We start from the raw sequence: 21559 nt of genomic DNA, 5'->3' as shown, positions 1-21559 counted from the left end.
ATAACTAATCTAGAGGTGATTTAAAGTATATAGGAGTATTAACATTGTATGCCTGTATCAAAACATCATGTTACCCCTTCCCTTTGATGCTTTAAAAAAAGATCATATGTACCCCATAAATATATATATACCTACTATGTACCCATGCAAGTTAAAAATTTAAAAATTAAACCAAAAATAAATAAGGTATACAGAAGGATGTGTATCAGTTATATGATAATACTACGTCATATCAGGGATTTGAGCATCCTGGGATTTTGGTATCTGAAGGGGGTCCTGGAACCAATCCCCCACAGATGATATTTAGCAGTATCTAGCAAACAATGATTTAAAATGAATTACAAGAAAAAGATTCACCATTTTAAATGTTTGACATTTGCCTGGTATATTTTCCAATGAAAAATAAAAATACAGCAGGTAGGTTATACGTTTGAGATGGAGTCTAACTCTCACCCTCACTGCAGTGAGCCAAGATCATGCCACTGCACTCTAGCCTGGGTGGCAGAGTGAGACTCTCTCTCAAAAAACAACAACAAAAACAGCAACAACAAAAACCACAGAACTTTTCCTTTAACAACTAAAAGAATAATTGTTACAGTAGCTGATGGCTTTCTGTTTCAGATTTGTATTTTTTCAAAGGGCCTTCAAAAGTACAAAGCTAGAAAGAATGTATCTCAATATTAGACACATTCCTAGTCATAACCATTAAAGAATAAAAATTGCATAATTCTTAGGCCAAAGTACTGTAGAAATAAAGGATCTCATTCCTTGGGGAGTCCTGTTAAGATAATATATATTATGAAATGCAATAAACTCTGCAAGGAAACAAAATTAGTTTTTAAAACTATAAGAAAAAAATTCCTACAGACATCTCTAGAGAGGACACCCATACTAAGTTTGGAAGAAAGGATTAAAATAAAAGAGAATTATCTTCTCTTCTCCACAGAAGAACTTAGCAAGATATCTGGAATTTCAATTTCACTGACAGCTCTTTATAAGCAAGCATGCTTCCTGTCATAAAATGAAGGATAAAAATAAATAATTAGATTATAATTAGCTTTTCTATCGAATGCTTTTGGGCCTTGGCCAAGAGCCACTGATTAACAAAAAGTTACTCAGCACTTTTCAGATAATTATCTATTTATAAAGGTAACCTGATTCCCCACTAGTTCTAACCAGAAAACTATCCATATGAAGGACAAAAAGACACATGATAACAAAATTGATTTATTAAAAGAATGATAATATTGATATTTTAAACATCTCCCCCTTACAGAACAAAACAAGAGGCTTGAGGAACCATAAACCTACCATCGCATGTAAAAGTAACTGGTAGCTGAAATCCTTCAATTTCAATGGAGACCTTCACACTAGCATTTTCTCCGCATATGTTTCTTTGTGCTGTGACTGGACTTAACAAATAGCCTGGATTTGTGCGGTGATTGGTATATGGAAATTTGGTCTTCAATCTGTTCACAATAAAGAAGAAATTAAATTCTTTTTTAAAAAACTTCATTTGAGGGCTCTGAACAAGGTTTTACATGTTTATAGCCACTCAGGTCTGTGTCATTGTCCAACTCAAGCAGCTCATGAAACTGCAATGCATGAACTCCTGTTGAAACTCCAAATACCAGCATTTTCCTTTTAAATAAAAGAAACCCAAGGAAAAGGAAGAGATGAACTACTGCCAGGATATCTTTGGTAACATTATCAACACTACCCAAGCACATGCTTGGATAAATGGCATTTTAAATGAGGTCCTCTGCTTAAAAATCTTTTGCCACACAGTACAAGTACACAAAATGGTACCTTTTAAATGATTCTATAGGCAATGTAGTCCTAAAACTGTGATGGCCAAAAGGATAAAATGTTTGTTGCCTTGAAAATTTTTTTTCTTCTAAGGACCATTTTCCTACAAACGTTGTTTCTGGCTGCTAGATAATGAATAAAATACAGACAATGGTTTTTTACAGTGCTCCAAGGCCTTTCTTCCCTCAAAGTGATTTCTAAAACTTAGGGAATCAAAAGAACTGCCTGTGAAGGTATTCATAGGAGCAACACAGTTTAAAATTAAATACATGAATGTGGTGTATGGCTCATCTCCAGCCAGCACTGCTGTTATCATAAGACAAAGACAGATTTGATAACTTCTTTACACTTGTGAACTCTTTTAAACTGATTTTTTTCTAGAGGTTAGAAGACAGGGACCAGTCCTCCTACCTGCTTTTCATAGGGTTATGAATAGAATGAATGCTAGAAGTATTGTATACTTGCTTCTGTAGAGATTAAAATAATCAGGTCACGGAAGTAGAATAAAACAGCTTGAGTTGACAGAAAAAGGTTCTGGGGAAGTAGCACATGTAAACATTAGTGCATATCCTCTAGAGTCAAATTACCTTATATTGAATCCTGATTATACTACTTATCAGCTGTGTGAACTTATGCAAGTTATTAAATCTCCTTGTTGCTTCGGTTTTTTCTTCTATAAACTGGGGGTAATACTACTACTTACTTGATAGGGTTGTTGTGAGAAATATGTGAATTTAGTTTATAAAGCATTTAGAACAGTGCCTGGTACATGGTAAGTGCTTTAACCTTCTTGTCAAATAAATGAGTTAGTGAAGGAATAAATCTGGTTTTTGCACTGAACTCTTAAGCAACACAAAGGATCCAATATTAAAAATGTAATACACCCTTTCTTTATAAATTACTCAGTCTCAAGTATTCCTTTATAGTAATACAAACACTAAGACAGATGCTCACATTAAATCATGAAATTAATGTATGAAGTGTTAGAGAATTTTTTCTACATCTAAGCAAGCTTTCAATTTTCAGAAACCGTTAAGGATGACAAAAGTAAAAGCAGAAATTCTTGATCGCTAACAAAAGAATTTATTATACAAAAATTCCAGTGATAAAACTTAGCTTTGTTTGAGAGGAGGAAACCTGCATTTCCCTTTCTTAAAATAAGTCCTTTCTTTTACACAACAATGTGAATGTAACTATGCCACTGAAATATATACTTAAAACCAGTTAAAATGGTAAATTTTGTTACGCATATTTTATCACAATTTAAGAAATGTTTTTATAATGGGTCCTTTTTGTATTTACTTGGTACCATGGAAGATACCAGATCCAGAAAATACACTAATTTCCTTTTTCTGTAAAATTGATTTCTTCTAATTCATGGTTTGTTTGCTTTATAAAAATTGTCAAAAACCACAAAACACGTAAGATGTAAGATTCCTTACAATTGAGGTTCTTTTTGTGGGTTTTTTTTGGTAACTAAATGTTTAAACATTTAAACATACAAAATCAAATTAAATTATTAAATGAATAACTGCTGTCTGAGTAAATTATTCACTTTAAATATAGACCAGATAAGGTATTTTTATGGATACTCTAAGCCACACATCACAGTTTGATGTTCTTAAGTAACTACCTATAAAGAGTATTTAACTCTAATTTTTATTTTCTCTAAAATTTCTACTACCCTATCACCCAAATAAAAGGCTTTGTCTGTTTAGTGTGGCTCTACAGTTTAGGAAATTCAGTATCTCTATGCAGAAACAAAAAATCCTTTATGGTTTATTTTTCTACTTTTGTGTGCTCAGACTAAAATTCTGCACAGATAACCAAATCATACAAAATCAGAATATAAAGAGGAGAAGAGATAAAAATGAGGGTTTTGAAAGATTTCAAATGAATTAACATTATTCTATAGGAAAGTGTATCAGCACTACTTAGAATAAAATTAACCAAATGCAGAGTTGAAGTCCTTGAAAACATATAGCAAGTTTTTGTGGTCAAGATACTAGTATAGGATATAAATAGTATATATATGAATATTATATGACTATAAAGCTATTCAGAAAGACAGGTGTAGAGTGTGGTTTCTCATCTTATCCTAAAGGACCACAAATAAAGTAGCAATAACTTCTACTGGTATTTAACACTATTAGAAGAACTTTCTTGACCGGGTGCGGTAGCTCACGCCTGTAATGCCAGCACTTTGGGAGGCCGAGGTGGGCAGATCACCTGAGGTCAGGAGTTCAAGACCAGCCTGGCCAACATGGTAAAATCTCGTCTTTATTACAAATACAAAAAAAATTAGCTGAGCATGGTGACACATGCCTATAGTCCTAGCTACTCAGGAGGCTGAGGCCAGAGAAACGCTTAAACCCAGGAGGCAGTGAACCGAGATCGCACCACTGCACTCTACCCTGGGCAACAAGAGTGAAAACTCCATCTCAAAAAAAAAAAAAAGAAAAAAAAAAGAATATTTTCAGCACCTGTAACTAGTAGATATAGTAAGCTCTGTCAATTATGATGGGCGTAAAAGGAAAAAAATAAAGAAATAAGACAAAAACTCAATAATAATGAAAAGTAGTCCAGAATCAATGTATTACAGAACCTTAAACTGAAAGAGATCTTTGAAATCACTAGTCCAAGTCTTTAATTTCACAGATGAGAAACAACAACAAGAACCAATACCTAGAACTGCTAATAAATTCCAAGTCTTTTTTATATTTTATCTTAACTATAAACAAATATCATTCTGACAGCCTGACACTAATTTCACAGCTGAATTTAAGTGAATAATTTTTGAAGATCTCAAAAAGCAAAGAACTGGCTCTCTAATTAAAAGCCTAAATATTTGTTTTAAAAATCCACTGCAAAATGAGCATATTGGAAAAAATAGAGCCACTAATTTCAAAGTACATCTCCTCACCTCAATCTCCATGGTCACCACAGGGGAACAAGAGAAGTTCCTAGAACATGGCTTCAAAAACACCAGTACTTCTTACTGCTCTAATATTTGTTAAAATCACAGTCTACTAATGAAAATAAAATTACGAAAAGAACTCATTCTCTCTTTAGTCCATTTGCAGTTTTGTACCACATAAGTGTGTGTGTGTGTAAACAAAAACAATCATTTTCAATTAGTGGCAGAGTTTGTATAAATAGCTCTATGATTCAAATGGGAGAAAAAAGGTAGGCCTCAGCTACCTAACTTCTCAACTTGCAAAGCTTAAATGTAGTAGTTACTTAACATGGCCTAACAGAAAAATACAAGGCCTGTTTGGGGAGAGTAACCTTTGCCAAGAAAAAGTGACTCTACTGATAATATTTTTTTTCCTAAGGTATTCTGAAGAAAAGAAATGCTGGCTAAAAGGTAACATAAAGGAAGACAGAGTTTTAATAAAATATCACCAATCGTCCAGAAAATCTCATTAAATATTAAGTTCTTCAACATTAAAATAATGTACATACTCAAAAATGTTCTGGGAACCCCAAATCCTGCTATGCTTAAAGCAGACCACACTGAAGACAATGCTGGATTCAGAAAAAAATCTCTCAGTGGTGATCTACTTCCCTTTTTTAGATAACAGATCTCTCATCCTCTTGGCCACAAGGATTGTTGTTCCACTCTTTCCTCCTGTGGGATTTTCCTATCTGGCTAGCACTAAGGGGACTCCTTTTTCTTCTCTGCTACTGAGACCATTCAATTGCATGGAGGAAAGGCAGAGGAAGAAAAGTGAGGAAGGAGAAGGAAAGGAAATGGAGTGGACAAGGAGAATCGAAGGAAGGAGGGATGATTTATAGTAATGAATTCCTGAATCTTGCTGTTAATGAACTCTGCCCCATCCTTCCTCTATCTGCTATTTGGGTTGTGAACCAATACATGACCCTATTTAAGTTCAAGATTGGTTTTAGCACTTGTAACAGAAGTCATGACTAATATAGTGATATACTAGGAAGAAAACATGCTTAACCAGAAGCAAAAGAGAGTTGGTTCTATTATTGATATTACTGACTAGCCAAGTAAACTTTGTTAGGTTACTTCTCTGAGTCTCAGTTTCCTCACCTATAATGAACGTTAGACACATTTAAGATTGAGAGATCATTCTATAAATGTGTTTCTCTAAACTTCAGAAATATATTTGCTCTTCTAAACTTGCCTGTTATAATATCATTTCTTAAATGTGTAAAACAGTATTTTGAAGGCTAGAAAGTTTATAGCAAAATTAAGTCTAAGACAAAATTAGGTATTTTTTAAATGTACTGAAATTTACAGGTAAGTCACATTTTTTACTGGTTATTATAGTATCAGAAGTCTACTGTCTGACCTCAACTTTTTCTTCCAAATATTAAGAAATCTAACAGGTGAAGATACAAGTTCAACTGTAGTTTGTGGTAACGTGCCAATTAACTCTGACTTGAAATTTTAGCCACAAGAAGAAAATAATTAAAATTTTTAAAATTTTATCATTATTAGCACTAAATTGGTTTCCAAGTCAATTTTTCAAACGAACATTTATAAAGAAAAATTCCTTACTTTGTAATGGATCGACAAAAAGCTGCCATCTCCTCATTCTGTACTTCAACTTCTTGAAGAAGAGAACTTCCAGTTGGCAAATTACTGGTCCCATTTGGGTCTTTCTGTAATTAAAACAGTGTTTTTATCTTAAAAGTGGAAGATCCACAAAATGCTACATAGCAGCACAGCACAAACACATTTTTATGAAAATATGTACAAAGCTATGGAGGTAAAATAAATCATATCAATAACAAATTTTTAAATTATATATTTCTATCTTTGTAAAAGTAACATCAACTAAGCCTGATTTTAGTTCATTGGTTTTACTTGATCAGTAGTAGAAACAGGATGTACTAGAGTAAGAATGGAAAGATAAAGACCTTTCCATTCCAAATATTCCTAAAATAGACACTTTAGAAATTTTACAACTAAATGAAATTAAAGGACTCTCTGTTTTACGAAAATGAAGAGATCAAGCCCATTTGCGACTCTTCTAATCAATCAGAAATTCTATATATTCAACTAGGCCCCAAATTCCAAGAAAGAAGATGGTTTTTTATGTAAGAGAATGGGCATTTTCTAGGTTAATAAACTTATACAAACATCCTCACAATCCCTCAAAAGTTAAGTTTACGTCTGGTCAAAAACTGTTTACGGCTTTCAGGGAGATCAATTCACCACCCAAGCGTAGCCAAACAGCAGAGTCCACTGAGAGTGTTTTGACACTACATAAAAATACTTGATTTGGGGCAAATTTCAAATACAAATTCCCTTTAAAATTAGAATTAGAACATTCTCAATTCAAAATTCAGTGAGAACAAAGTGCATACATTTCAAGAGCTATAATACTTTTCAGTGACTATGGAACACAAATTCTTCTTCTTTTTTTTTTTTTTTTTTTGAGACAAGGACTCATTCTGTCGCCTAGGCTAGAGCGCAGTTGCTCAGCAACGGCTCACTGCAGCTTTGACCTCCTGAGGTCATGTGATCCACCTCAGCCTCCCAAATAGCTGGGACTACAGGTATAGGCCACCCCATCTGGCTAATTTTTGTATTTTTTGTAGAGTCAGGGTTTTACCATGTTGCCCAGGATGATCTCAATCTCCTGGGCTCAAGCAAGCAATCTGCCTGCCTCACCACACAAGATGATTCTGTGTAAGAAAATTAAACTGAAAATTTAGGTCAACAATTCCTTTATGAGTTTCCTTCCTTTAAAACATGTCAGAGCCCTCTCTGCTAGAATGTGATATACACACTTGGAGAAAAAATAAATACTTCGAGTTCTACAAAAGCACAACTAAAAAGTAACAAGTCTCCTGAAGAAAAGAGAGTTAAGGTAGACTACTGAATATCCATGTAGCCAGGTGTGGTATTGCACACTTGTAGTCCCAGGTACCCAGGAGGCTAAATTAAGAGGGTCAGTTGAGTCCAGAAGTTTGAAGCCAGCGCAAGCAATACATTGAAACTCCATCTCTCTAAAAATAATTTTTTTATATCAACATAACTCTGTAATCAAAGCCCTAACTAAAACAATAACAGGTCCTTATAAAAATAATTGCACAGTTAAATGTCTGCTCCCATTTGCACCTAGCATTACATCCTTCGAAGCCTAAAACTCTGGGGCTCTTGTTTCCTCATTTGAGATACGAATTCTTCAGGACATACGCTTCTAGTCAACACCAATTGCAATGAAGTTAAAAGCACAGTACCACTGTGGGAGGTCGAGGCGGGTGGATCACCTGAGGTCAGGAGTTCAAGACCAGCCTGGCCAACATGGTGAAACCTTGTCTCTACTAAAAATACAAAAATTAGCCAGGCGTGGTGGCAGGCACTTGTAATTCAAGCTACTCAGGAAGCTGAAATGGGAGAACTGATTGAACCTGGGAGGCAGAGGTTGCAGTGAGCCAAGATCGTGCCACTGCACTCCAGCCTGGGCGACAAAGTGAGACTCTGTCTCAAAAAAAAATTCAAAGAGAAATGTTTTTGCAGCTTCTTGGTCTGCAAACATTGTTACAGCTGACATATTAATACTGTGGAATGTGAAACTGTCCTTGAAGCCACTCATTTTCACTAATAAGAGGACACTTCTGCAGAATTCTCAGTGTTTTCCTTATATCTTCATATAGTGCTAAAGCTTTCTCTCTTAGGTTGTGAGAAGTTTGTTTCCGATTATTTCAAAAAGTTAATATGCTGGGAAAGATTACGTCTGAACTAATGCTATTTTCCCATTATACTGACATCAGTCTCATAGCTACCTATCACACATCAATCAATTTGTATTACAGAAGCAACCACTATGACAGACTATATTACTCTAAAGAATGGGATTTGATATTTCCTAGCAAATCCTCTGGTTTCACACTCCAAATCTGCCATAATCTAATCCAATCTTATTTTCCAGAACTTCCCTAAAGATTTCTATGTTCCAGTTAGCTTGAATCATATCCTGTTCCTATAAAACACAAATCAAGCTATCTTGCCTCTGGACCTTTCCCTTCACCTTCCTCTTAAACTTCCTTCACCACATTCGTCAAAAATCTATTAATTTTTAAAGGTCCAACTGAATGCAACTGCATCGGCAATGCCCTTCATGATTACTCAGTATGAAGGAATTCTTCCCCCCATACTTCTAAGTACTTAGTCTGAACCAAACATCATATTAATAAATCCTGTTTTATATTTGTCCTAATGTGAAAGCTCCTTGAGAACACAAATAGCATTTTGTTGAATTTTGTATTTTTGTATCCAGTTTAGACGCATTCAGTCATTAGTTCAATGTGAACTTTTGTTCCCCCCAAAACAAGTTAAAATTCACTTACATATAACCAATGAATCTATCATAGGAATCATAAAACATTTAAAAACTATAAGACAATATGTAGTTCCTTCAATAACCTTCTGAAAAGAGTAGCAATCATTTTCATTAGTATTTGATTCTAAAAAATCAGCCTTTTCTAGGCTGGGCACAATGGTTCACACCTATAATCCCAGCACTTTGGGAAGCCAAGGCAGGAGGATCACTTGAGCACAGGTCCTAGACCAGCCTGGGCATCATAGTGAGACCCTGTCTCTATAAAAGTTTTTTCAAAAAATAGGTGGGTGTGGTGGCATGTGCCTGTAGTCCCAGCTACTAGGGAGGCTGAAGTGGGAAAATCATTTGAATCCTGGAGTTTGAGGCTGCAGTAAGCCATGACTGCATTCTGTACTCCAGTCTGGGTGGCAGAATGAGACCCTGTCTCAAAAAAAAAAAAAAAAAAAACCAAACAAAAAAACCTAAAACTAAAAAATTAAAAAATCTATATTTTTAAATATTTAATTTATATTTTTAAATATATACATTTGGGCCAGGAGTGGTGGCTCATGCCTGTAAGCCCAGAATTTTGGGAGGCTGAGGCGGACAGATCACCTGAGGTCAGGAGTTCCAGACCAGCCTGACCCACATGGAGAAAGCCTGTCTCTACTAAAAATGAAAAATAAGCCAGGCCTGGTGGCGCATGCCTATAATCCCAGCTACTCAGGAGGCAGAGGCAGGAGAATCGCTTGAACCCAGGAGGCGGAGGTTACGGTGAGCTGAGATTGCGCCATTGCACTCCAGCCTGGGCAACAAAAGCGAGACTCCATCTCAAAAAAATATATATATATACACACACACACACACAATATATATATAAAATATATATTATATATAATATATACTTAATATATATAACATAAATATATCTAGGGGCATTCATTCATTTATAAACTTATTTATCAAAAAAAGCTATATTAGGTGGGAACTATTATTACTCCCATTTTATGAAAAAAATGAGGCACAGATAAGTTAATTAACTCACAAGGTCATACAGATAATATAGGCAGAGTGTGAATTTCAACCCAGGCAGTCTGGCTTCAATATCACATGCTTAATCACCATGCTAATCTGTCTCTCAAAAGAATATCCTTAAAAATCCCTAGAAACACAATGTGAAAAACAACATTGTGACCTTTGTGGGAGCAGTGCTGGGAAAACCTAAAGCTTTGCTGCACCTAAGAATCATCTTTCCCTGAAGAACTGTTCTTCATGTTTTACTTATTTTAAAAACAGATTCTGAATCTCCTTAGGTGGCATTTTAGGAATTAAAAAAAATAATAATAGCTGTATTTTTTGCTGTGTCTCTCATGAATTAGGTCCTTCCTTTTATTCAAGTTATGAGTTTGAATTAACAAAAACTAAATATAATAATTATCTAGTCACATATCAAGGTAATAATAGAATCCAGAAAGTTAACTCAAATGTTTTGTCTGTAAAGGGTAAAAAATAGCTAGGCTGCCAATATTTCACCTCAAACATTAACATTAACAGTTTTGGATTTTTCCCTCTGCTCTCTCTGGAATAAAAAATACATATATTTCACACATATTCCCTTAATCCATACTCCCACCCCACCTCCAAACTCCACACAAACAAACCAAAGCATCAAATCATCTCTTCTCCATTGATCTTGCACAGACTTTTCTTCTGTGGCACTCAAGACTTTCTATTTTGTACTGCATTTACACACATTCACACCTTGTCTCCCCTTTCTAGCCCAGGTTCTTTAATGGTGAAGTCTACAAATGATTAATGTGTGCAATCCTCACATTGCATAACCACACACACTTTTTAACAAATGAAAGAGATATATGATCATCAATAAGAAAACACTGCCAATGCATTAGCCAATACATGGAACAAAGAAAGAAGTTTGCAGGGGAAGATACAAAGTTCTCTAGTAAATACGTTGTGTTTGAAAACCCATGTAGATGTTTAGGTCATCGTCTAGAAATGTTCTACTCCAGAAATATTCTATTGCAGAGCTAGAGACAAAGATTTAGGGATCATCCAATTTCTGTAATTTTTTACAGGGAACTCTCTCTCTGTTAACTGCTGTCAGCATCCATCAGGATCACTGAGAGAGCAAATTCTCAGTCAGCAGTCTTTGGGTCAAGCTCCATTAAGAGGAAACAGTCTCTCTGGGAAGCTAAGGGAGACATAAGGGCCTGTATCTGTGAGGCACAGAACTGGGACATCTCTTTATTTTCATATATATGGAAAGGCTTATGCAATTATGAGCTGACAAGTCTCCAGATCTGCAGTTGGCAAGCTGGAGACAAAGGAGAGCAATGGTGTAGTTGCAAAACCCAGGAAGGGCCACTGCTTCCATTTTAGTCCAAAGGCAGGAAAAAAATTGATGTTCCAGCTTGAAGGCAGTCAGGCAGGAGGAGTTTCCCCTTTACTTTTGGGAGGGTCATTCTTCAACTAATCGGATGAGGCTCACTCACATTAAGCAGGAAATTTGCTTTATCCAGCTGACCAATTCAAACATTAATCTGACCCAAAAACACACTCACAGACATACCCAGAATAATGTCTGATCAGATATCTGGACACCCCCCACGGCCTAGTCAAGCTGAAACATAAAATTAACCATCACAGCATCTCCATCATAGACAGCCAAGGAGTCACATTACTATAAGGGTCTAGATCAGTAGCTTTCAATCTAAGTACATTGGAGCCTCAAGAATAAAGCACTGACCAAGGGAAAACAAGTAAAGCATTATTAAAGACAACCAAGAACAAAACTTTTGGAGGAATGCCTATGTTTAAAGGCTAGACAAAGAAAAAGGAGTCAAAAATCACAGGAAGAAAAATAGGAAGTAGATTTACCCAGGGTAACAGAAGTTTCAAGAAAAGGATGTAGTAAATTTTTTTTAAATAAGCAAAAGGGCAAAATGGTGAATATGGTCAAGGGATTGGCAATTCTATAACATAATGGGAATAAGAGGAGGAAAGCAAGAGACTGGAAAGGTAGTGAGTACAAATTCCTTTTTAAAGAGTAGTAACTTTAAGGACAGGTGTGGTAGCTCATATCTGTAATCCAAGCACTTTGGGAGGCAGGTGGATAGCTCTAGTCCAGGAGATGGAGACCAGCCTAGGCAACATAGTGAAACCCATCTCTACACAATATACAAAACTTAGCTAGGTAGGATGGCATGCCCCTGTAGTCCCAGCTACTCAGGAGGCTGAGGCAGGAGGATGGCTTGAGCTCAGGAGACAAGAGACAGAGGTTGCAGTGAGACCAGGTTGCGTCACTGCACTCTAGCCTGGATGACAGAGCAATACTCTGCCTTAACAAAACAAAACAAACAAACAAACAGTAATAACTTTGGGGAAGATAGGAACAAACAGAAACAAGAAAAAGAGTTAAGTTTTGGAAAAGGGAAGGAACATCTCTTCTTTTCAAACCAGAAAGATGAGGGAAATGTGAGGTGAGCAGTTCACACATGGATGGCCTTGACCTCGATTTAAAAGAAGAAAATGGTAGAGAGTTGGCAGAGGTGAGTTTGGAGGTTTAAGGAAAGTGGTGGACGTTTAAAACAACTCACAAAAATTTATCAATAAATACTCTGTAAAGTAGTTACAAGAATATGGGGAAGATTTATACCTATACAAGTTCAAGGTTCATGTCATTATTACCCAGAAATTATATGGAACACACCACCAAGTTTTCAATAAATACACTTTAAACATTAAATACATGTTACTTTTCAGAAGAAAGTTGGTTACATCCTTATTTGGACTTTTTTTCCCCCTAAGAAACTTATCTGTACTGTTCAAATAAACTTAGCCAGACCATGAAAATCACATCGTTTAACCTTCCCTCTTCTTTAAAATTAATCATAGATGCTTTGCCAACGGGGATATGTTTATAACGTTAATACAATTAACTTTTTTTTTTTTTTTGAGACAGAGTCTCGCTCTGTCGCCCAGCCTGGAGTGCAGTGGCCGGATCTCGGCTCACTGCAAGCTCCGCCTCCCGAGTTCAAGCCATTCTCCTGCCTCAGCCTCCCGAGTAGCTGGGACTACAGGCGCCCGCCACCTCGCCCGGCTAGTTTTTTGTATTTTTTTTAGTAGAGACGGGGTTTCACCGTGTTAGCCAGGATGGTCTCGATCTCCTGACCTCGTGATCCGCCCGTCTCGGCCTCCCAAAGTGCTGGGATTACAGGCTTGAGCCACCGCGCCCGGCCGTTTTTTGTATTTTTTAGTAGAGACGGGGTTTCACCAGGTTAGCCAGGATGGTCTTGATCTCCTGACCTTGTGATCCGCCCGTCTCGGCCTCCCAAAGTGCTGGGATTACAGGCTTGAGCCACCGCGCCCGGCCTTACAATTAACTTTTAGAGTTTACAACCACAGAACTTTGCAAAGCCACTTCTATGAAAATAATTCGATCCATTACTAAAATTCTTTGAAATCTGCTCAAGGTATTTAAATTCACAGCTATTAACTAAAAGCCTGATTTAAACTTAAATTGCCAGAAGACACAGTTTTAAGTATTATGTCTTTTACTGGTTTTGGTCACAAAAAAATTGGAACTAAAGTATTTAGAGTATTATTAATAAAACAAAGGACACTAGATGGAAACAGGAAGTAAGCTTGCTGAGTGAAAAGAAAAATACCCTCTGTGTTGAGTTTTCGCCACAAAGCATAAAATTCTTGCAGGAAATGAACACTTAAGCATGTGAAGTAATTATAAAGAATAGGCATTGCAAATTATTTTCCAATAAAATATATGAGGGAAAGGTTTGTAAATAGAGATGAATGGTGTGTAAAAATTAAAAGCTCCGTGTCAATGAATTGTGCCATGGATTTCCAAAGTCAGCCTATTACCAGTGTTCATTCAGTTTATCTCCCTATTTTGGTCTACATCAAACCAAACTTTATCTTCCTGTACACAAACAAAATGAAATCTTAGCACTAACAAGAAGGCTTAGAACTTTTTCATACAAAAATCCATTCTGGGCCAGGTGCAGTGGTTCACACCTGTCATCCCAGCACTTTGGGAGGCTGAGGTGGGTGGATCACCTGAGGTCACGAGTTCAAGACCAGCCTGACCAACAAAGGTGAAACCCCATCTCTACCAAAAATACAAAAATTTGCCGGGCGCGGTGGCAGGCACCTGTAATCCCAGCTACTTGGCAGGGAGGTTGAGAGAGGAGAACTGCTTGAACCCGAGACGTGGAGGTTGCACTGAGCCAAGATTGCATCACTGCACTCCAGCCTGGGTGACAGAGCGAGACTCCGACTTAAAAAAAAAAAAACAAACCCTATCTGTAGCATTTATAACAGGTGCATGCCAAGCCTCTAAGTCATCAAATAATTGTGTTTACAACTGTTAAATTTAGCCTAAACCTGCCTCCTAACACATTTTAAGTTCAGCCTAACAATTTCTCCATGCATAGTGAACTGTAACCTAGCTGGATGTGTAAACAAACTGTAACCTACTCTTGTGCCAATCACCAAGTTTCAGCCAATCAAGGGTGGCCAACGGCTCAAAACATGTTCAAATAAGGCAAACGTCAGGCCATAACCAATTCAGCTGTTTCTGTACCTCATTTCCATTTTGTGTACATCACTTTCCTCTTCTGACCATAAATCTTCCACCACATGGCTGCACTGGAGTCTCCCTGAACCCATTCTAGTTCAGGGGCTGCCTGATCTGTGATCTCTTCTTTGCTAAATTAAACGATGTTAAATATGTCTAAAGTTTTTCTCTTAACATAACCTGAGAGCAACCATCATGAAATATCTCTTTCTAAGTTCCTTTGTATATATTTAACCATGAAACCTGTCTCCCTGAATTTTTTTCCCCATTGGTTCTTGTTCTACTTTTTAGGACAATGGATTTTAAAATTAAGCTACTAAACTGAATTCTCGATTCACAGAAAAAAATATATAAACAAATAGGACTTGTTTGGCCAGGCACGGTGGCCCATGCCTATAACCCCAGCACTTTGGGGGACTGAGGTGGGTGGATCACTTGAGGTCAGGAGTTCGAGACCAGCCTAGTCAACATCGTGTGACCACCCCTCAACTCTACTAAAAATGCCAAAATTAGCTGGGTGTGGTGGCATGCACCTGTAGTCCCAGTTACTTGGGAAGCTGAGCCAGGAGAATCACTTGAACCTGGGAGGTGGAGGTTGCAGTGCGCCGAGATAGTGCCACTGCACTCCAGAGCCTGGGTGACAGAGCGAGACCCTGTTTCAAACAAACAAACAAAACAAACAAACAAATAGGACTTGTTTAATTTTAAGTTTTTCTATGCAATGTATTTTAACTTTCAGCCCTTACTACCAGTTATTTCTCTTTGTTTTTTAGAGACAGGGTCTCATTCCATAGCCTTGGCTGGAGTACACGGGCCTTATTATTATAGCTCACTGCAGCCTCAAACTCCTGGGCTTGAGATCCTCCTACCGCAGCCTCTTGCGGGACTACAGAACAGCTGTAGTCCCAGCGTGCGTCACCACACACAGCTATTTTTTTTTTTCCCATAAACACGGGTCTCCCTACATTCCTCAGGCTGGTCTCAAATTCTTGGCCTCAAGCAGTCCTCCCACCTGGCCTCCCAAAGAACTGGGTTTACAGACATGAGCCACCACACCTACCCTTCTACCAGTTGTTTCTATTAAAATCTAGCACAGATTGTCATCTAATGTAACACAAAGTAGTATACTTAATATATTTAACATACTAAAAAAATTAGTATATCAATATTTCATCCTGTTTTATAAGAGCACCATGACTTTCAGGTATTCTACTTACTGAACTGGTTTGAAAATGTATGTCCAAAATACAAAACCTTTAAAAAAAAAAAAAAAAAGTCCACTTCCTCTTCCACATAGCAACTTCCCAAATTTTAACTATTATTTCTGAAAGGGATCTAGTCTAGTCAACTTTATTTCATAGATAAGGAAACTCAGATTCAGTGATTTAACTCCAATTAATACTCTCTTCTTCAGACAAAATACCTCCAACAGTTCCTTAAATGGCATAAGTTCTAGATCCTGAAAACTATAGTCTTCTCTTTTCAAGACATACTCTAGGCTGGGCACAATAGCTTACACCATAGGGAGACCTCACCTTCACAAAAACTAAAAAAATTAGCTGGGTGTGGTGGCATGTACCTGTAGTCCCAGCTACTCAGGAGGCTGCATTAGAAGAATCACTTGAGCCTGGGAGGTATAGGTTACAGTGAGCCGTGATCACACTGCTGCATTCCACCCTGGGTGAAACAGTGTGAGACCCTGTCTTAAAAAAAAAAAAAAAAAAGACACACTTCAGTTTCCTTACTGGTGGCCCCCCTTAGGATATACTCAAACAAAATTATTAGATGGGGTTTGATTAGAGTATAATGGGATGATGAACGCTTCCTCAGCCATGCTGCAGTTAGACTCCCCTAAGACTGGCAAGTACCCTAAGCCACGTCAGTTCAGATAGCACGCTATCAGTAAAGCTGTTGACATGTTACGCTGTAGTAATCTAGCTCCAATCTCTGATCAAGTCATATTATTGCTTACCCAGTTTCTGTCTCATATTCTCATAATTCATTTGCTTACTACTTTAATCCTTCCCCTATACTTTTTAACTAAGATCTAGGAATGTGTTTCTGCTAAAACTAATCCTGGCTGGCAGCCTAGTTAATTCCTAGAGTTTGAGCAACTAGCAGCTCTCTGTAACAACCATGTGACCTGATTACCCAGATCTTGCTAGGCAAACGACTTCCTATCTTTAGGAAACTACCCATCCTCATTATTCCTCCAAGATACTTTCTGAAAGCACCCCAAATAAGGAAAATATCAAGATGGTACTGTGACAAATATTTTAATACATAGGAAAAAATAAATGTAGGGAGACTTACATGGGTGTCACACCCCTGCCCCACCAAAGGAAAGGGTGGAGAACACATGTGTTGAACCAGAAGTGACCAATCTAAACTAAAAAGGTCAAGCAGGGGCAGGAAGTTGAGTTTTGCAATGAAAGCATTAGCAACCTATGCTTTGGGTTTTCAGCTGAAAAGAAACTGTTCCCAGGGTACTCTATTTTTACACTTTGCTATTTGTCTTGTCATTTTCCCAAGCTTGTAGGCTCCTAAAGTATGAAGAAACTTTAAAGTCATCTAGTCAAGAGGTCCCAAATGCAGGTCCAAGGGAGTAACACATTTGCTGCATTAGAACCACTTAGGGAAAGTTTTGCAAAAACTGGTTATCTTCCCCCTGAAATTTCATACTGTCCTTTGGCACCCCTTCCTCCAAATCAGGACTGAGTAGGCCTAAACTCTGTAGGATACAGTGACATATAACTAAATTTGGGAAGCCATTTGAACCATATTTGAATATCTACTCCTTCCAAAATAGCATGTTGTATCACCGCAGTTTGAAAAAGGGAGGGCTGGCCGGGCGCAGTGGCTCATGCCTGTAACCCCAGCACGTTGGAAGGCTGAGGCAGATAGATCACCTAAGGTCAGGAGTTTGAGACCAGTCTGACCAACATGGAAAAACCCCATCTCTACTAAAAATAAAAAATTAGCCGGTCGTGGTGGTGCATGCTTATAATCCCAGCTACTTGGGGGGCTGAGGCAGGAGTATCGCTTGAACCCAGGGGCGGAGGTTGCGGTGAGCTGAGATCACGCCATTGCACTCCAGCCTGGGCAACAAGGAAAAACTCTGTCTCAAAAAAGTAAAAAAAAAAAAAAAACCTGGGGAGGGCTTTTAGAGTCAGATGGGTTTGAATGTCAGTCCAACTTGTTATCATGGAAATTTTCAAATGTATACAAAGTAGAATAATAGACACCCAGGTATCCATCATTGGCTTCAGCGATTATCAACATATAGCCAATCTTGTTTCATCTATAAGCCCTCTAAACCTCAACACCTCACTTGATTTTATTACATTTTAAATTCTACAGTATACATCTCTAAATATAAGATTCATTTAATTAATTGCAATATCATTATTACACCAAAATATTAACAATAATTCCTTTTAACTTATTTACATCTCAGTTTCCTCAACTGTAAAATAGGGATGGGTCATACTCTTGCCTCATAGGATTCTTGTGAGCTTTCTGTCTCAGTGATTAAAAAAAAAATGTAGAAGAGTCCTTTGGCTTTGGCAACATATTGGTAAAAAATAATAATAGAGTTCAGTTTGAATACGTACAACATAGATAAAAATCATGTAAGTTCTTGCTTTCCGAATCCCAGTCTTGGAGCTTTGGACAGTAAATAACCCACCTACCCAGAAACTTCAACTTGCTTAAGATGATGACTACAATGCATCTGGAATGGTAATGTCAGCTCAGCTGGGACAACCTATTTCTCTCAGTAGGTAAATGACTTTTCAACAATGGGAAGTTCAGAATTTAAGATATAATTAAATTAATCACGGTAATTTATAAACATCTGTGTTAACTTCAAGACAATCTATTATAGCTACAATGCATTCATTGTGGGGCTCTGCCTTCTACCAGTGCAAGGGTTGAGCCTAAGCTCAGCTCCCTACAAGATAAGGGGCTTCCTTTCCTTTGATAGCAAGACTAACTTTTCAGAGCCCCAATGTCTTTCTCCAGGTTCGAGGCAGTTGCTCTTCCCAAACAACTCTAAACAGCTGACATCTTAAATCCAGACTACATCTCAAATCCTGACTCCAGGCACTAAACACAGAATTCGTTTCTCTCATGAGAAACCTATAAAATAGAGACCCACAGCTAGGAAGTCATCTGCCTGTTAGAAATTGACCCGAATACGAATCCAGCAGTGACCTGGACCCTGCAGGATGGGAAGATCAGGGGGACCAGTGCCTTCCCCCCACCACCCCTATTTTTTGAGATAGGGTCTTGCTCTGTCGCTCAGGCTGGAGTACAGTGGTGCAATCATGGCTCACAACAGCCTCAACCTCCTGGTCTCACACGATCCTCCTACCTCAGCCTCCCAAGTAGCTGGGACCACAGGAGTATGCCATCACGCCTGGCTAATTTTTTTTATAATTGTGGTAGAGACAGGTTCTCATTATGTTGTCCAGGCTGGTCTCAAAGTCCTGGGCTCAAGTGATCCTCCCACCTTAGTCTTCCAAAGTGCTGGGATTACAAGCGTGAGTCATCATGCTGTCTAAACCTTCTTAACACCTATTTCTCTTCTTTCCAGACATCCAAATGGTTTTGTTTAAAGTCAACAATTCAGCCAAGCGTGGTGGTTCACGTCTATAATCCCAGCACATTGGGAGGCCGAGGTGGGCTGATCACCTGAAGTTAGGAGTTCGAGACCAGCCTGATCAACATGGAGAAACCCTGTCTCTACTAAAAACACAAAATCAGCCAGTGTAGAGACACATGCTGTAATCCCAGCTACTTAGGAAGCTGAGGCAGGAGAATCACTTGAACCTGGGAGGTGGAGGTTGCAGTGAGCCGAGATTGCACCACTGCACGCCAGACTGGGCAACAAAAGCAAAACGCCGTCTCAAAATAATAATAAATAAAGTCAACAATTCAACATAAACCGATCCAAATCATGCAAAATCCATCCCTCCTTCCCCATCTAAATGCTAGTTAACTCCCAATGACAAAAGAGTACACAGGTGCTGATCTAATTAGCTGAATGATATAATTCACACTAAAGTGAGAATGAGGCTTAAACATTCCCAGGTTACACAGATAGAAGAGCAAAACACAAATCCACAATGGTAATATTTCATTCTTCACTTTTATCGATAAAAGTGTTTAAAGGGAGAGTCCTTTAAGTTGCTCTTCTCTCTCTGGGGTTATTTTTTCATTCATTGATTCATGGTTAAAAACAACAAAACAAAATGCATGAGAATTTCCATAATGGAACTAAAAATAAAAATTCCTTATCTGCATTAAAAAAATAAAAGGAGTAAGGAAGAGAAAGAAGGGATCATATGTAATGAGGAGATATGAACAGACAAATTTAAAATATCTTAAATGCCTCTCAGTGACAGCCAGATCCTTCATTAGAGGCTTTTTATTTACAATCCTGGAAAAATATTAATAGCAAGCAATTTTTCAATTGGCCTAATCACATTTAATCCTTTGCCACACAAGCAAAGAATCAAAGCACACTTGAGAGCAAAGAAAAAATTCAAAATGAAAAATATTTTTTTTCTTAGCAAATTCTGTACACAAATACGAACTCTGTGTTATACTAAATTTCAGAAGTTAGTAAGAAAAGACTATACCTGAAATATATGGCCCTGGGCTTTTGCAAGCTGAGTTGTTCGAATATTTAAAGACTGGCTTCTTGTTACAGTTGCCACAGAAAGGGATTTTCCATTCACCTTTCTTTCAAGATGACAATTTGCTGGCGATCTCTCTTCAAGAAGAACAGCATCCCAAGGATCCTTTGCTAGCAAACTTGAAACATTTTTCTCTTCTTCATGGTCTAATACCTCCACATTATCCACCTTAGGCTTACTTAGAGGATCCAAATCTAACCAGTCAAATTTACTGATATCCTCAGACTTTGGAGATACCTGTAGATTGCTGACTTTTGAATCTGTTATCTCCAAATCAGTCCTTGCTTTCCCATTTTTTAAAAATTCTGATGTACTAGCTATTTTGTCAAATAGTTTTGCCATGTCAGGACTGACTACTGGACGATAGATAGGTAAGCTTCCTTGTGGATGAAAGGGTGTGGCAGGTGTCAAAGGATATGAAAAATATGGAGATTGTCCCGGAAGACTTAAGTATATAGGTTCTGTAGATGGAAAAGTGGGCATTCTTGGATTGAAGCCATTTTGGAATGCAGCCTGTTTACTGTAAGTAGAAGGATAAATACAAGGTAAAGTATAAGTGGAAGGCCCAGATAATCCAGGTGGCCACTGTCCTCTCTGAATAGTAGGTCTAAAATACAGCTGTGCTGAAAAGGAAGGGCTCAGAACAGGAGTAGCTGGTAATACAGGTGTTTTTCTAGTCTCAAAACTGTCATCCAGCAATAGTTTCTCAAGTTCAGCTTGGGTGAGCTTTTCTACATCAATATCTAATGCTCTTTTTTGGGAATCTGATTCGGGAAACACCATGAGATCATAATCCTGTTTATTATAAACCTGTGCTTTTTTTCTGGTGCTGCTTGACAACTCAAAGCTTTTCTGATTGTCAGTCACTTGCCTATCCTTTTGTAGTTTTGCTAAAGCCTCTGCTTCCATCTGTAATGCTTCTTCTTTGTCCACATCGTTTGCTCTTGTTGGTTCCGGATGTGAAGATGGACATTCTTTAAATCCGCTGTTGCTGGATATCTGAGCCATGTCCACCAAAAAGACCAAACCTTCCTTCCTCTATTTTTTTCTTGTAGCTTCCAAAATAACAAGAGCTATACATAAAAATAAACATAACAATTAGATTTCTAAACATATTTTGTTTGCAACCT

General features: G+C 37.7%; 1 protein-coding gene across 4 annotated transcripts in view; it reads right to left on the bottom strand.

The window, feature by feature from the left end:
* PIK3C2A (phosphatidylinositol-4-phosphate 3-kinase catalytic subunit type 2 alpha) overlaps positions 1-21559 on the bottom strand; it is a 118065-nt gene that overhangs the window by 58901 nt on the left and 37605 nt on the right. For 3 of the 4 annotated variants that reach the window (XM_033207885.1, XM_033207888.1, XM_033207887.1), the window contains exons 2-4: positions 20373-21502; positions 6341-6444; positions 1312-1469 (exon numbers count right to left, since the gene is read on the bottom strand). In XM_033207885.1, coding sequence (XP_033063776.1) covers positions 1312-1469; positions 6341-6444; positions 20373-21437 — 1327 coding nt within the window. In that variant the 5' untranslated portion in view covers positions 21438-21502. The remainder of the gene's footprint in view (positions 1-1311; positions 1470-6340; positions 6445-20372; positions 21503-21559) is intronic. The other variant, XM_033207889.1, reaches the window with a different exon arrangement.

This window comes from Trachypithecus francoisi, unplaced genomic scaffold (assembly GCF_009764315.1).
Source record: "Trachypithecus francoisi isolate TF-2019V2 unplaced genomic scaffold, Tfra_2.0 Lachesis_group8, whole genome shotgun sequence".
NCBI lineage: Eukaryota > Metazoa > Chordata > Mammalia > Primates > Cercopithecidae > Trachypithecus > Trachypithecus francoisi.
Note: the sequence above shows the minus strand (reverse complement) of the source record. Positions and strands in the feature narration are given on the sequence as shown.